Source organism: Dipodomys merriami, unplaced genomic scaffold, assembly GCF_024711535.1.
Source record: "Dipodomys merriami isolate MVZ:Mamm:240054 unplaced genomic scaffold, mDipMer1.0.p SCAF_17, whole genome shotgun sequence".
Taxonomy (NCBI): Eukaryota; Metazoa; Chordata; class Mammalia; order Rodentia; family Heteromyidae; genus Dipodomys; species Dipodomys merriami.
The window spans coordinates 31,420,359-31,434,547 of NW_027203048.1; the positions used below are offsets into that span (position 1 = coordinate 31,420,359).

The window sequence follows — 14,189 nt, forward strand, 5'->3', positions numbered from 1 at the left end:
CAGTAGAAGGAAAAATTCATGAGATGGAATCAAGCTGAAAAAAAAGAGCCCTTTTACTTCTCTAAGAATTTGAGAGTTCAGCTGTCATTGCTCAAAATAATAGACTCAGGCTACATGCCTATTTGTAAATGGTTGAGTTAAAATGCTCTTCTGCCAAAGTGGCACAGAACTGTTTCAAAGCCAGTCATCTAAGTGCCTGTGTTCATATGGGTTTAACAGTCATGTTTTCTTTGTGTGGTGATGTTATTTGCATCTTGATGTTCAGTTTTTCTAACTGTTGTTTACAGGTGCTTGACAACGCCATTGAAACAGAAAAAATGATTGAAAAGTATGAATCACTTGCCTCTGACCTTTTGGAATGGATTGAACAAACCATCATTATTCTGAACAATCGCAAATTTGCCAATTCTCTGGTCGGGGTTCAACAGCAGCTTCAGGCATTCAACACTTACCGCACTGTGGAGAAACCACCCAAGTAAGATGCACATTGTTATAGAAGAGGGGAAAATAGCAGCCAGTGGCCCTCTGATTTCAGACATTTGTGATTTCATCTCTTGAGTGCCTCTCACCTGTGGCCTGTCCTGATTCTTTTTATCCTCTTAGTTCCGTGTTACTGTGTTACCATAAATCATGCTCTTCCAAGCCGTTTTCAGTAGGAATGTGCCAGTGAGGTAAGGAAAAGAGAGAAGCCTAAGGAATGATACAGGTCCCCAGTCCCTTCTCCAAAATCTTCGTGCTGACTGTCCATCAAAATACCATGTTTTCTTGAATTTAAGAAAGTCAGCAGAGAGAAACCAAGCACAATGGCACATGCCTGCAATCCTAGCACTCAGGAAGAGATAGGAGGATCCTGAGTTTGAAGCCAGGATGGGCTGCATAGGAAGACCCTATCTCAAAAAAGGGAGGAGAAAAAGGACGCAGAAAGTGTGCTATCCAGTGTTAGACTTCAAGTGAGTCTGCAACAGTACCTTAGAATCAAGCCCAGTAAATAGCCATAGCAAAATGTATACACATTAGTACTGTGTTAAAGACAGTAGCTCCTGATCAGTTCAGATCCGGTTTTATTGTCCAGCAAAGTGATTTTTTCATATAACTTTGACTCCTTTTCTAAGGGAGAGGGTGATACTAGTGTTTGATCAGGCTTTGTGCTTTATCACAAGGCAGGCACTTTATCACCTGAGCCATACTTTAGCCCTTTTTTTGCTCTTGTTATTTTTTGAGATAGGATCTCACTTTTGCCCAGAATAGCCTAGACCCTAATCTCTGTTTCCTAACTAATATTTTAGGCATGACCTACCAATGCCCAACCGTAATTCTTTTTAATTTTTTAATTGTTACAAAGATGATGTACAGAGTGTTACAGTTATAGAAGTTAGGTAAAGAGTACATTTCTTTTTGGACAGCGTCACCCCTTCCCAGGTTTTCCCTCCCATGCCTACCCACAAGTTGTATGTTTATTTTTAACAGTGTCCAGTGAGTACCATTGCTGCATTTGTTCACCTTTTGTCCCTCCATTTCTGTGCCTCACCTTACTTACGCTCCCAGAGGCATACAAACAAACAGGACAAAAGGGACAGAAAACAAAAAAACAGCAAAAAATAAAAAAACCTCTCGTTTCCATTTCCTGTAGTTCGTTTTGATAAATATTATTCTACATAATCAGATGCACATAGGCATTGTGCCTTTCTGTTCGTCTCCTAAGAGTATCCTCCTTTGGTCTCACTGTGTGTGAATGCCTAGCGAACTGGATAATTTATTTTGTCCCACCAACTATAATTCTTAAATAAAGACTGTGGACTTTACTTTGTTTACTATAATTCCAGAAGTATTCTTTATTTTATTTGAGAACTCAAATTGCATTTCTTGGTGAAGTCTCTGGAAACAACTGACAAATACACTAAGTAGACATTTGAAATAATTCTATTGAATACAGTGGCCCATACTCTCTAAATGAAAGAAGCCTATTGTCCCAGACGTATGGATTAAACCTTGCTTGTGACTAATTAAAAAAGTATCTTGTGGGGCTGGGAAGGTGGCTCAGTGGTAAAGCGCTTGCCTTGCATGCATGAGGCCCTGGGTTCAATTCCTCAGCACCACATAAGCAAAAAGAAAAAAGCCAGAAGTGGCACTGTGGCTCAAGTGGTAGAGCGCTAGCCTTGAGTTGAAGAGCTGAGGAACAGCGCCCAGGCCCAGAGTTCAGGCCCCACGACCGGACCCCCACCCCCCAAAAAAAAAAAAAAAAAAAGTTATCTTGTGCCTTTGACAACAACAAATGACTGCAAAAAATTCCTTTGGCATATTCCAAGGTTTGGAAGAACTGCCGTCTCTCTAATACACACAGCTGATAACATCACACCAGAGATAAATGGCTTTTAAAATTCTCTGCGTAGGTAAAAAAATTTTGTCCTCCAGTTGCAAATGAACACAGTAACTAATGCTTATGGCTGACTTCCTCTATGTTCAGATTTACTGAAAAGGGAAACTTGGAAGTGCTACTCTTCACTATTCAGAGCAAGATGAGGGCCAACAATCAGAAGGTCTACATGCCGAGAGAGGGCAAGCTCATCTCTGATATCAACAAGGTAACTGACACAAAAAGTCCTGTTTTGGCCCTGACCTACAGATTTTGGATTTTTCTTTTATAATTTCTTTATTTCATTTTACTCCTTAGTTGTTTTTTAGTAGAGTCTGTGGTGGGCGTGTTTTGTTTTGTTTTGTTTTTCCTGAGGCCATCCCCAGACAACAATTGTCATACCTTATCCTCCTACACGGCTAGGTGGTGTGCACCACCACACCCAACTTATTTATTAAGATGGGATCTTGCTAATTTTTTGTCTGGGCTAGCATCAAATTTTGAGTTCCCATTCTTCTCCCAAGTAGCTGGGATTGTAAGTATGAGTCACTATCAGTCTTGGCAGATCTTCATTGCTGAGAGGACAGGAGAATGAAAAGGTCATTCCCTGCCTCCTGAATTGGTGAATGCCAGCCATGGCAGAGGGTCCAGAAAATAGTATAATGGGCCAGTGGGTACTGGAGCCTTAGGGGCAATTTTAGATTTAATCAAGCCAACCCTAGCTCAGGCTACCTTGAAACTGTTTACTGTGTCTGGGGCAGTTAACTCAAACATCTTCAGAACTGGAAACCTTATTTCATGGGTTTGGAATCTCTAGACTTAGGTTGTGGGCTTTCGTGTCATGCCCCTCTGTCAGAGAAGCTGATTTTATCTGCAAGACTTTATAAAACTTCTCCTCGTAGACATTATTTCTAACTGGTCATTAGAAAAATCTGAAAATCTGGCCAGTTATATACACTTAGATTCGTTTGAGTTGAAGTGTTTGCGCTTACTTTTTTTACCGTGAAGTTTTACAGGAGTAAAGTTAGTGTAGGCAGGATTATGAAAGAAATTTTAAGATGCGGATTTTTGAAAAACAGCTCAGAGTAGAGTAAATGAGAAATTAATACTATTATTTCATCCTGAGAGAAATTATTTAGCCTCTTCAGGTGGTCAGCATTTAAATTAGTTATTTTGTTTCCTGTTAAAGAGATTTATAATTCAGTTTCATTGCTCCATATCTACACTGTTTTGCTTTCCTGGCACCGGGGAGAGGATTCCCTTGAGGCTACTCCAGGAGGAAAATTCTTGTTTTCTCAAGGCTTTCGAGTCCATGAGGGTAGGAATGGGATTTCCCTGTCAAGTTCTCAGGTCATCCTGAGAAACAGTAGCTGTTGGTGTAGCCACAGAAGGTTTCTTGAATGTCACAGGAAATGATTCTTTTTTTTTTTTTTTTTTTTAATTTCTCCAGGCCTGGGAAAGACTGGAAAAAGCGGAACATGAGCGAGAACTGGCCCTGCGTAATGAGCTTATAAGACAAGAGAAACTGGAACAGCTCGCCCGCAGATTCGATCGCAAGGCAGCTATGAGGGAGACTTGGCTAAGCGAAAACCAGCGCCTGGTATCCCAGGTCCTGTTCTCTCCATTCCTACAGAAATGTAGATGGGTGGTCTAGAAACAGCCTCTGTACTCAAGGGACCCTGAGCCACAAACAGCTGCTTATCAACATCCAGTGGTGGGAAGCTACTGTCTCCTCATCTCACCCACTTCCCATGAAGAGGATGTTTATAATTTCCAATGTACTTTCTCTTCTTAGCTAACTTGTCATTGACTTGGAAGTGGCTCAAACAGTTCAGAGCCAGTGAGTTTGTGAACCATTTATTTTAAAAACAAAACAAAAACTACCCTTTTTTGGACCAACAAACTCTTCAGAGCAGTGAGACTGGTTGTGAAATAAATAAAAGTGGCTTTCTTTTCCTTGGTTTGACATAAACTTCACTCATTCCAGTCTCTTAAGTTGAGTGCTAGATATGAGATGAGCCCCTCCAGACAGAAGAAGAAATTGCTAATGTCTTTTGGGGAGGGTATCGGAGCTTATTTCAAGGAGTCTAAAGGATCCTTTACTTAAAGAGACCAGTTATGGAGGGGGGACCAAGAGACGTATTTAACTCTTCTTTCCCTTCTCCCTCCTTTCTTTTTCTCTTTGCCTCTTTCCCATGTTTTAGATTGGATGACTTATTTTGTATTGCTTCTTATTCACATTTCTCTACAGGACAACTTTGGATTTGACCTTCCCGCAGTTGAAGCCGCCACAAAAAAGCACGAGGCCATTGAGACAGACATTGCCGCATACGAGGAACGTGTGCAGGCTGTGGTGGCCGTGGCCAGGGAGCTTGAGGCAGAGAACTACCATGACATCAAGCGCATCACCGCGAGGAAGGACAATGTCATCCGGCTCTGGGAGTACCTGCTGGAACTGCTCAGAGCTAGGAGACAGCGTCTCGAGATGAACTTAGGCTTGCAAAAAATATTCCAGGAAATGCTCTACATTATGGACTGGATGGATGAAATGAAGGTAGTGACTCTTAAGTAGGAGAGGCCTACTTAGTAATTCCTCAACTCTCACATTTTACCACTTGTCTAGCTTGCACTTTATAAAGCCAGAGGCCTACACTACCCAGGATCAGCTCATGAATCCAATGAGGTTTAATGTGCAAAAGTTGTAAGGAGCACCAGTGAAGACTCCTTTCATTGCTAGGTGTCTGGTACTGTGAGTTAGATTGAACTTGAATACATTCCACTATGGGGAATCAAGTTAATTGTGTGGGTTTTTAAAAAATTATTTGAAATGCAGTAGCTTTCAGTTGATAGAGGATCTTTTTTTAATGTATGGATGATAACGGCATTGGGAAGGCCTTGTGAACAGAGCACAGGCCAGGAGTTCGGATATGGAGTGCCTGCATTGCCTTATCTCTTTTGAACCTCCCTCCTTCATCTTCTTGCAGGATGGTGCTGGATGGTAATGGCTAGTTCTGCTTGCTAGTTCTGCTTTGTGCTTCCTCCTTCCATTAGCATAGAGTTCTTAGCTTTCCCGTACCCAGTACTGAGACCTACTATTGTGCCATAGCACCAGGCCTGGTTCTTTCCTGTAATACAGGCCATATTAAGCAGTTCTCCAGCTGGGAGATGTTGAGCCCTGTAGATACAGAACAGAAGAGAGCAGTTTCTACACAACCCTGTGAAGTATGCTATGTTCCCAAGCTGGACCTTACACAACAGATTCTTCGCAGGATGTCAGCCCTCATCTAAATAGCTTACCTCTTGAACTGCTTTGGCAGAAGGGCAAGGTTACCTGATACTGTCAGTTTTCTTTTAGTGTCCCAGATTTACAATGCTTTTAGGTATGATCCATCTTGACCTCTTAAAGTAGCAATGTTCATAAAATGTAGCAGAGAGGTGCTTTCTGTTGTATAATCAGGATGCACATAATTCATGTTAGATCAGAGACTTCCTTGGAAATGTTGAATGCAGTAGAAATTCCATCTGAGGAGGACATAGCATAGTTGATGGAAAAAATTGGCTGATTGATGAAAGAAAAAAAAATGTCATTGAGTTCAAAATTAAACCAAACATGTTGCTTTGAGTCTGCTAAACATGACAGTTACCTGATCCTGCTCTTACTGGGCTCAAGATATATCTTGTAAGCCTTTCAACTAGATTCTCCCATTGATTTTATAGCTGTCATAGAAGCATATCAGCTAGCCCTGGGAGGGAAGGCATTCACTCAAAACTTTGAAGGGAACAATAGATTACCTTTGTCTTTTACCTTCTTGAGTGGTATCGTTGCAGCATCTTCTTGAAACCTCTGTTTACATCTTGGAATCATTCACATAAGTCTCTTGTGCCCCACCCCTTATAGTTTCCTTTGTGTATATTTTAGTATAGATTTACCTTGTCTAGTCCAAAGTAAATGACCCTTAGTTTATTATGTCTCTTCTGATGCTGGCTTTCAGGTTTGTTTGCTTTACTCTAGCTTGTTCTTATCTTTCTTCAAAGGCATTGGGTCAGTTGTAAGCTAGAGAAAAGGTACCCCTCAGTTGCCAAATGTGCTTTTCCAAAGATTATGTGATGCTGAAGTCAAGGGTTGTCTTCACAGATGTCTTTTCTGTTGCCTCTTCTGAACAGGTGCTATTATTATCTCAAGACTATGGCAAACACTTGCTTGGTGTGGAGGACCTGTTACAGAAGCATGCTCTCGTTGAAGCAGACATTGGAATCCAGGCAGAGCGTGTTAGGGGTGTCAATGCCTCTGCCCAGAAATTTGCAACAGATGGGGAAGGTAAGGGTAGACCATCCCTTTCATGTACTCCTATAGAGCACATGAGCTTTGCGTTGTATGCGGCAGTGAGGCTTTTTAAACCACTACACCACTGATGGTTCCTGGTGGCTTTGCTTCTGAGTTGGGTGCAGTGGAGTGGTCTTTTGAACTCTTTAACTCCTGTCTCTTTTTTTCTGAAATAGATGTTTTCCTTTAACACTCAAAGGCTACTGGGTTTCGACTGGTGTAGTGTTTGGCCGTGGAACTCTGCCAGATCATGTTCCATGCATACATGTTCTAGTTGCTTAGTGTGGCCATCCTGTAGCTCATGACTTGGGCACCTATTTGCATTCTCTGGTTAGAGGAGGTTTAGAAGCATTTGGCATTGCTTCTTAACAGTTTTAGAAACAGAATGCAAACTACCTTCTTTTATATTTTTTATGTGTTTTCTTGGTTCATAAGTGATGATTTTATCTACAGTTGGGCCCAAAGAGTGATATGTGTCATTGCCCCTTCCTCCTGTTCCAGTCAAGATCCTAGGAGATACTCCCTGCCTCCTCACATAGCCCTGCTCTTAAGAATGAGCTGGTAATCAATAGTTAGATCATAGCTTACTGCCTGAAAATGAGGAGGAACCCATGCTAACCTCTGTCAAACACCCACATACCTGCCTTGGTGTTAAACAGGCTACAAGCCCTGTGACCCTCAAGTGATCCGAGACCGTGTGGCTCACATGGAGTTCTGCTATCAAGAGCTTTGCCAGCTAGCAGCTGAGCGCCGGGCCCGCCTGGAAGAGTCCCGCCGTCTCTGGAAGTTCTTCTGGGAGATGGCAGAAGAGGAAGGCTGGATCCGAGAGAAGGAGAAGATCCTGTCCTCTGATGATTATGGGAAAGACCTGACCAGTGTCATGCGCCTGCTCAGCAAGCACCGGGCATTTGAGGACGAGATGAGCGGCCGCAGCAGCCACTTCGAGCAGGCTATCAAAGAAGGTGAAGATATGATTGCGGAGGAGCACTTTGGATCAGAAAAGATCCGTGAGAGGATCATTTACATCCGGGAGCAATGGGCCAACCTGGAACAGCTCTCAGCTATTCGGAAGAAGCGGCTGGAGGAGGCCTCACTTCTACATCAGTTCCAGGCAGATGCCGATGACATTGATGCCTGGATGCTGGACATCCTCAAGATAGTCTCCAGCAACGATGTGGGCCACGACGAGTACTCCACACAGTCTCTGGTGAAAAAACACAAGGATGTGGCTGAAGAGATCACCAATTACAGGCCCACAATCGACACGCTGCATGAGCAAGCCAGCGCCCTCCCCCAGGCTCACGCAGAGTCTCCAGATGTGAGGGGACGGCTGGCGGGCATTGAAGAGCGCTACAAGGAAGTGGCAGAGCTCACGCGGCTGAGGAAACAGGCGCTGCAGGACACCCTGGCCCTGTACAAGATGTTCAGCGAGGCTGATGCCTGTGAGCTCTGGATTGATGAGAAGGAGCAGTGGCTCAATAATATGCAGATCCCAGAGAAACTGGAGGACCTAGAAGTCATCCAGCACAGGTAAGGGGGAATTGCTGCCCAGGGCCCGAGGGTGTTGACCAACTTCTGTGACTACCTGCGGCCATGTGAGTCACCCCTCTGTTGAACTGTTGTTTGCAGGTTTGAGAGCCTCGAACCAGAAATGAACAACCAGGCTTCCCGGGTTGCTGTAGTAAACCAGATTGCACGTCAGCTGATGCACAGTGGCCATCCCAGTGAGAAGGAAATCAAAGCCCAACAGGACAAACTCAATACAAGGTAAGCAAGACAGCAGTGCGCCAGCTGCCTGTGTGTGAGACTGGAGAGGGTGAGGTCAGTCTCCAAGCCTTGCTGTCAGGAAAACTTCCCACGTGTGGTCATTGCAGCACTGATATCAGAACCTTCACATATGCCTTTCCACACGGCCTCATCCTCCTTTTTCCAGAAGTAGTTCTGGAGGAGGGATGGCATCATTTAGCATAGGAGGATGAGCATTGTCAACCCAGTACCTCCCCCTTCCTCTACTGAAGTTGGAGCCCTAGTATGGCGTCTACCTAGTATGGTGAAAGAAACATGCACCTGTGCTGTCCCTTCTAAATGATTTCTGGAACAAGAGTCTATAATGTTTAGGATCTGATTTTCCAATGAAAGTCCCAATTGTTAGGGTAGACTTTGTCTCAATCTGAAGCTTTCTGTTGAACCATGTTTGAGCAGGCTGTGTAGGATAGTTGGCCTCAGTAATGAGGAATGCTGTCAACCTTTGGGCTTAAGAATTACTCCTTAGGGCCAGATGCTGGTGGCTCACACCTGTAATCCTAGCTACTCAGGAGGCTGAGATCTGAGGATCGTGGTTCAAAGCCAGCCCAGGCAGGAAAGACCGTGAAACTCTTATTTCTAGTAACCCACTAGAAAACCGGAAGTGGTGCTGTAGCTCTAGTGGTAGAATGCTTGCCTTGAGCTGAAGAGCTGAGGGACAGCATCCAGGCCCAGAGGTCAAGCCCCACGAACGACAAAAAAGAAAAGAATTACTCCTTAGGATGGGCTTGGAGCTGAGTAGGGTGTGTATAGCAGCTATGGATTAATAGATGTGGTACAACTGTTCGTGTTGGATCTCTTTACACATCCTTGTTAGGGTAATACATCCCCTAAACCAGTTCTATCACATTTGATGTCAGTTTACTGAGTGAGACGATTTTCCAGAAAGCATATAGTCCAAGTTAAGATGGAAGGGTAAAACTAGGTAACTTTAACCATCACTGTTCATTTTAGTATCCAGCCATGGATTCAGTCTCCCCTTACGATGTTTTTCTCTGTACTCACAGGTGGAGTCAGTTCAGAGAACTGGTTGACAGGAAGAAGGATGCTCTTCTGTCTGCCCTGAGCATCCAAAACTATCATCTTGAGTGCAATGAAACCAAATCTTGGATTCGAGAAAAGACCAAAGTTATTGAATCTACCCAGGACCTAGGCAACGACCTGGCTGGAGTCATGGCCCTACAGCGGAAGCTGACTGGCATGGAGCGAGACTTGGTTGCCATTGAAGCAAAGCTGAGTGACCTGCAGAAGGAGGCAGAGAAGCTGGAGTCTGAGCACCCCGACCAGGCTCAGGCAATCCTGTCTCGGCTGGCCGAGATCAGTGACGTGTGGGAGGAGATGAAGACCACCCTGAAGAACCGAGAGGCCTCCCTGGGAGAAGCCAGCAAGCTGCAGCAGTTCCTACGGGACTTGGATGACTTCCAGTCGTGGCTCTCCAGGACCCAGACAGCCATCGCCTCTGAGGACATGCCCAACACCCTGACTGAGGCAGAGAAGCTTCTCACACAGCATGAAAATATCAAAAATGAGATCGACAACTATGAGGAGGACTACCAGAAGATGAGGGACATGGGTGAGATGGTCACCCAGGGACAGACTGATGCCCAGTACATGTTTCTGCGCCAGCGGCTACAGGCCTTGGACACTGGATGGAATGAACTCCACAAAATGTGGGAGAACAGGCAAAATCTCCTCTCCCAGTCCCACGCCTACCAGCAGTTCCTGAGGGACACAAAGCAAGCCGAAGCCTTTCTTAACAACCAGGTAATGTGTCGCTGCCTTTGCTTCTTTCCTGTTGAAGCTGGCGAGGCCTGCCCTTGGCAGCCATACCAGTGTGAAGTTACTGTAGGGTCTGTTGTTTTTTTCCCTGACTCTTAAATCGCCAAACTCTTACCACAAAGTAAAAGATAAGAATTGAAGATTTCTGAAATTCCCATGTCAGCTACTGTTGAAGGCCTTTTATGTTCATGTTATTTCTTCATAATAGTTTAGTTGGAAACATTCTGTAAAGTATTAGTCTAATTCAAATGGTATAGTGGGTTTTTTTAATTTTTTTTAATTTAATTTTATTTTATTTGAGAACATACTGTACAGAGGGGCTACAATTACATGGGCAGGATAATGCATACATTTCTTACCAAGCATTGCAGCCTCCTCCTTTGTTTACCCTTCACCTCCCTTCCCAGCCTCCCCCCTCCCCCCACCCAATCCTTGCTTTAGGATCAAGGACACACAAGGCATAGAGTACAAAAAGAAGACAGTATATCTTATAAGACAAGAGTTTGCAGGGAGTACTGCCATTGTCTTCATGAGCAAAACAGGATCCAGGTGGCTGACATACAAAGGTTCCATTATTTTTCTTACTGTGAAAGATTAGATTATTTAACCACTTGGAGAAATTTAGTTAATTCAGACATGCCACTCGATTTTTTACATCTCTGCTTGCTTTTATGTGATTCAGTAGCTTTTTTCACATCAGTGCAACAAAACAAGTGTTATGAAATGTGTTACATGGAAACATACAGCACAAGAAATAAGAATTCTTTTGTTAATATACCATGATTCTTTTTTTTTTTTTTTCCTCTCCTTTAAAATCAGGAGTATGTTTTGGCTCATACTGAAATGCCCACTACCCTGGAAGGAGCTGAAGCAGCTATTAAAAAACAAGAGGACTTCATGACCACCATGGATGCCAACGAGGAGAAGATCAACGCTGTTGTGGAGACAGGACGGAGGTTGGTGAGCGATGGAAACATCAATTCTGATCGCATCCAAGAAAAAGTGGACTCCATTGATGACAGGTAAGGTTTTCTGAAGCTTTGAGGGGAATCTCACACTCCCCAGCTTGTGTGCTATTGGTGCTTAGACAGTAAAGACAGTGGTGTAAGTTTCCCAATTGGCAGAATATGGACACTAAGCAAATGGTCATCTACTTACACAGAAAATTAATGAGCAGTGCATGCCTGTCTTAGGATATGATTCTTAAAAGACATGCACTAGACTGAGCATCAGTGCCTCATGCCTATAATCCTAGCTACTCAGGAGGCTGAGATCTGAGGAGAGCCTAGACAGGAAAGTCTATAAGACTCTTAAATCCAGAAAAAGACAAGAAGTAGAGCTGTGGCTCAAGTGGTAGAGCACCAGCCTTCAGGTTAAAAGTTCAGGAACAATGTCCAGGCTCTGAGTTCAAGCCCCAGGATCTTCTCCCTCCCACAACCCTCCCTCACACACAAAAAAGAAGATATACTAAGAAATCCTGCAATGCCAAGCTAATCCTCAAGCAATGAATCCTAAGTAGAGATCTGGTTTAAGCCATGGGTACAGGTATCATTGATGAAAGCCAGATTTTTCCAGGCTCAAGCCACATTTGCCTTCAACCATGTGAGACTTTTCTGAAGCCTGCCAGGAAAGAGTAAAGGATGATGAGATTTGCTTGTTTTGAGTACTTGGCAGAGTCACAGAGAAACATTATCTTAGAAAATTGGCTTGTATAATGCTAGCACACTTCAGGATCGGATTTTTGTTATTTCCTTTTTATTTAAAATTTTCTTCTTTATTTTTATTGCTTTCTCTTCTGAAAGATTTCCTCCCTACCTTGAAGACCAGTGTACTCCATTTGACCCTAACTCTTACCCTATCCTGATTGCCTAACTCAGGTTGGTTCCGAGTTTTTATGCCCCAGTATGGACTAGCTCTGGGCCAGCCTCTCTTCTAACCAGTCCTCTTTGGTTACAGTTTAGGTTGGCTTTGAGCTCATTTGAAAACTAGTATCAGGTTTCTCTGGCCTTCACATTCAATTTGCTGGGAGCTTTCCCTGGCAAGCCACATCCTGAAAGTCTCCCCTTGTGCTCTAGAACAGATGAACTTAAAACAAAACGTAGGTTGAGAAGGAGAATTGCTCTTGTTCCCTTAAACATTGATTTCCCAGCATTTCTGGTCTTTCTTTTTTTTTTTTTTTTTTTTTTCATTAGTCCCATGGTTTCCTTTATTTGCAATAAATAGTATACAGCTAGGATAATCTTAGCAGATGAGCAAAATAGCTCAATAGCTACATACATATGACTATATAAGATTGTGCTTAACAAATTGAATTCCAAGACATAGACACAAGCGGTTTTTCTTTGTTGTTGTTGTTTTAATGTACTATGTACATTTCTGGTCTTTCTATATGCAATGATTCACAACCTAAATGATATGTTGTAAGGATAGTTCTGTAGACTATAGCATAACTTTTACTAACTTTAAATTTGTGCCTTTTTTTTTTTTTTGGCACCAGTCCTGGAGCTTGAACTCAGGGCCTAGATGCTGTCCCTCAGCTTGTTCTGCTCTACCATTTGAGCCACAAGTCCATTTCCAGCTTTTTTCTTTTTCTTTTTTTTTTCCTGCCTGGACTGGCTTTGACCCTCCATACTCAGATCTCAGTCTCCAGTATAGCTAACATTCTAGGCTTGAGCCACTGATGCCCAGCTTTTACCTTGCTTTTTAAGTAAGTGTGCAAAACCAGAATTGAGCATTTCCTTAGCCTAGAGAGAATTCCATCTTTCCTCATGTCTCTCATTGTTTTTGTGAATATGATACTTCTTGGTCCTCCATTTTAGTTACACACACAGCTGGTTTCCTCAACGTAGGGTTGGCGCTGAGACACATGCACTCAAGCCAGTGTGCAGCTGCTCTGTTGCTTCCTGGGTTTGTGTGTCTTCCAGTGCTGCAGCTGTGTGAGGATGTTGGGAACGATTGGAAAGCAGGTGGTGCTGTCAAGATGGTGACTACTGGATAGGAGAGCTTTTCAGCAGTCCTCAGTTGTGGCTTAACCTTTGTTTTGCCCTTGACTAAGAGCCTGGGATCTTGGAGTTCCAGGGCTTCCTTAAGAGCACTGAATTTTAAAAGGCAAATGAAAAGAGGATTCTAAACTATTGATAAACATGGATAGTCATCAGGATGGCTACTTTTTTTTTTTTAATCTTTCCTAGTATTAATCTCAATTCTGGTTTCACTTTAATATCCTCAGAGGCCTCCAGGTATATAACTAACCCTAGAGGATCCTTGTCTGTTATAAAAGCATACAAATCTGAGTTCCAGGTATTGGAAGAACCCAAGCTAACTAAACATCTAAACCTCCCATCTCTAATTTTCTAACCCAGAAACAGTTTGAATGCTGTAGTGAAGCTAGTTTCATAACATGTAGTTGTGACACACTCACATTCAGGAAATACCATGTTACCTCTGAGTTGGGGGGAGGGGGAAGGCGGAAAAGGGACCAAAATAAGAATACTACCTCTTAACTGTAGGCAGAGCACAAGCAGCCTTTAAAAACAAATCTGCCTTGGGGGTATGAATATGGGAAGAAACCTCTTGGCTAAAAGGAAAAGTCCAATCACAGCCCAGTCCATGGAGAGGCAAGAGTATTACCTACTTTCACAAGGCAAGGGTCTTTCCTCTTCTGAGGAAGCAGAATACTCAGTTTTTGATCTGCTTTTGTGTGATAAGGGAGCTTTTGTGTTTGGTTATGGGGACAAGAAGCGAGAGAATCTCATCCCAAAGAGCACTCTGGGCCTGTAAAAACAAGACATGTGTTTTAGAAAGTTCTTCTCAAGTCTTTTCCTGCAATTGAGTCAGTGATCAAAAATCTGAGAGACTTCCCCTTGAGTAATGGTTGCCACTGGCCAAGCATTTGGCCACACTCAGTCTTTTAGAGCATTCTCTAAGTCA

General features: G+C 43.2%; 1 protein-coding gene across 4 annotated transcripts in view; it reads left to right on the forward strand.

Annotated features, from left to right (window-relative positions):
* The window catches only part of Sptbn1 (spectrin beta, non-erythrocytic 1), a 188,551-nt gene that overhangs the window by 139,026 nt on the left and 35,336 nt on the right, over positions 1–14,189 (forward strand). For all 4 annotated transcript variants that reach the window (XR_011372528.1, XM_070025629.1, XM_070025627.1 and 1 more), the window contains 9 exons: positions 288–475; positions 2,465–2,582; positions 3,804–3,962; positions 4,605–4,907; positions 6,518–6,671; positions 7,337–8,207; positions 8,307–8,444; positions 9,488–10,244; positions 11,079–11,281. Coding sequence is in view for 3 of the 4 variants with exons in the window: in XM_070025629.1 (XP_069881730.1) it covers positions 288–475; positions 2,465–2,582; positions 3,804–3,962; positions 4,605–4,907; positions 6,518–6,671; positions 7,337–8,207; positions 8,307–8,444; positions 9,488–10,244; positions 11,079–11,281 (2,891 nt within the window). In the remaining variant the exon portion in view is untranslated. The remainder of the gene's footprint in view (positions 1–287; positions 476–2,464; positions 2,583–3,803; positions 3,963–4,604; positions 4,908–6,517; positions 6,672–7,336; positions 8,208–8,306; positions 8,445–9,487; positions 10,245–11,078; positions 11,282–14,189) is intronic.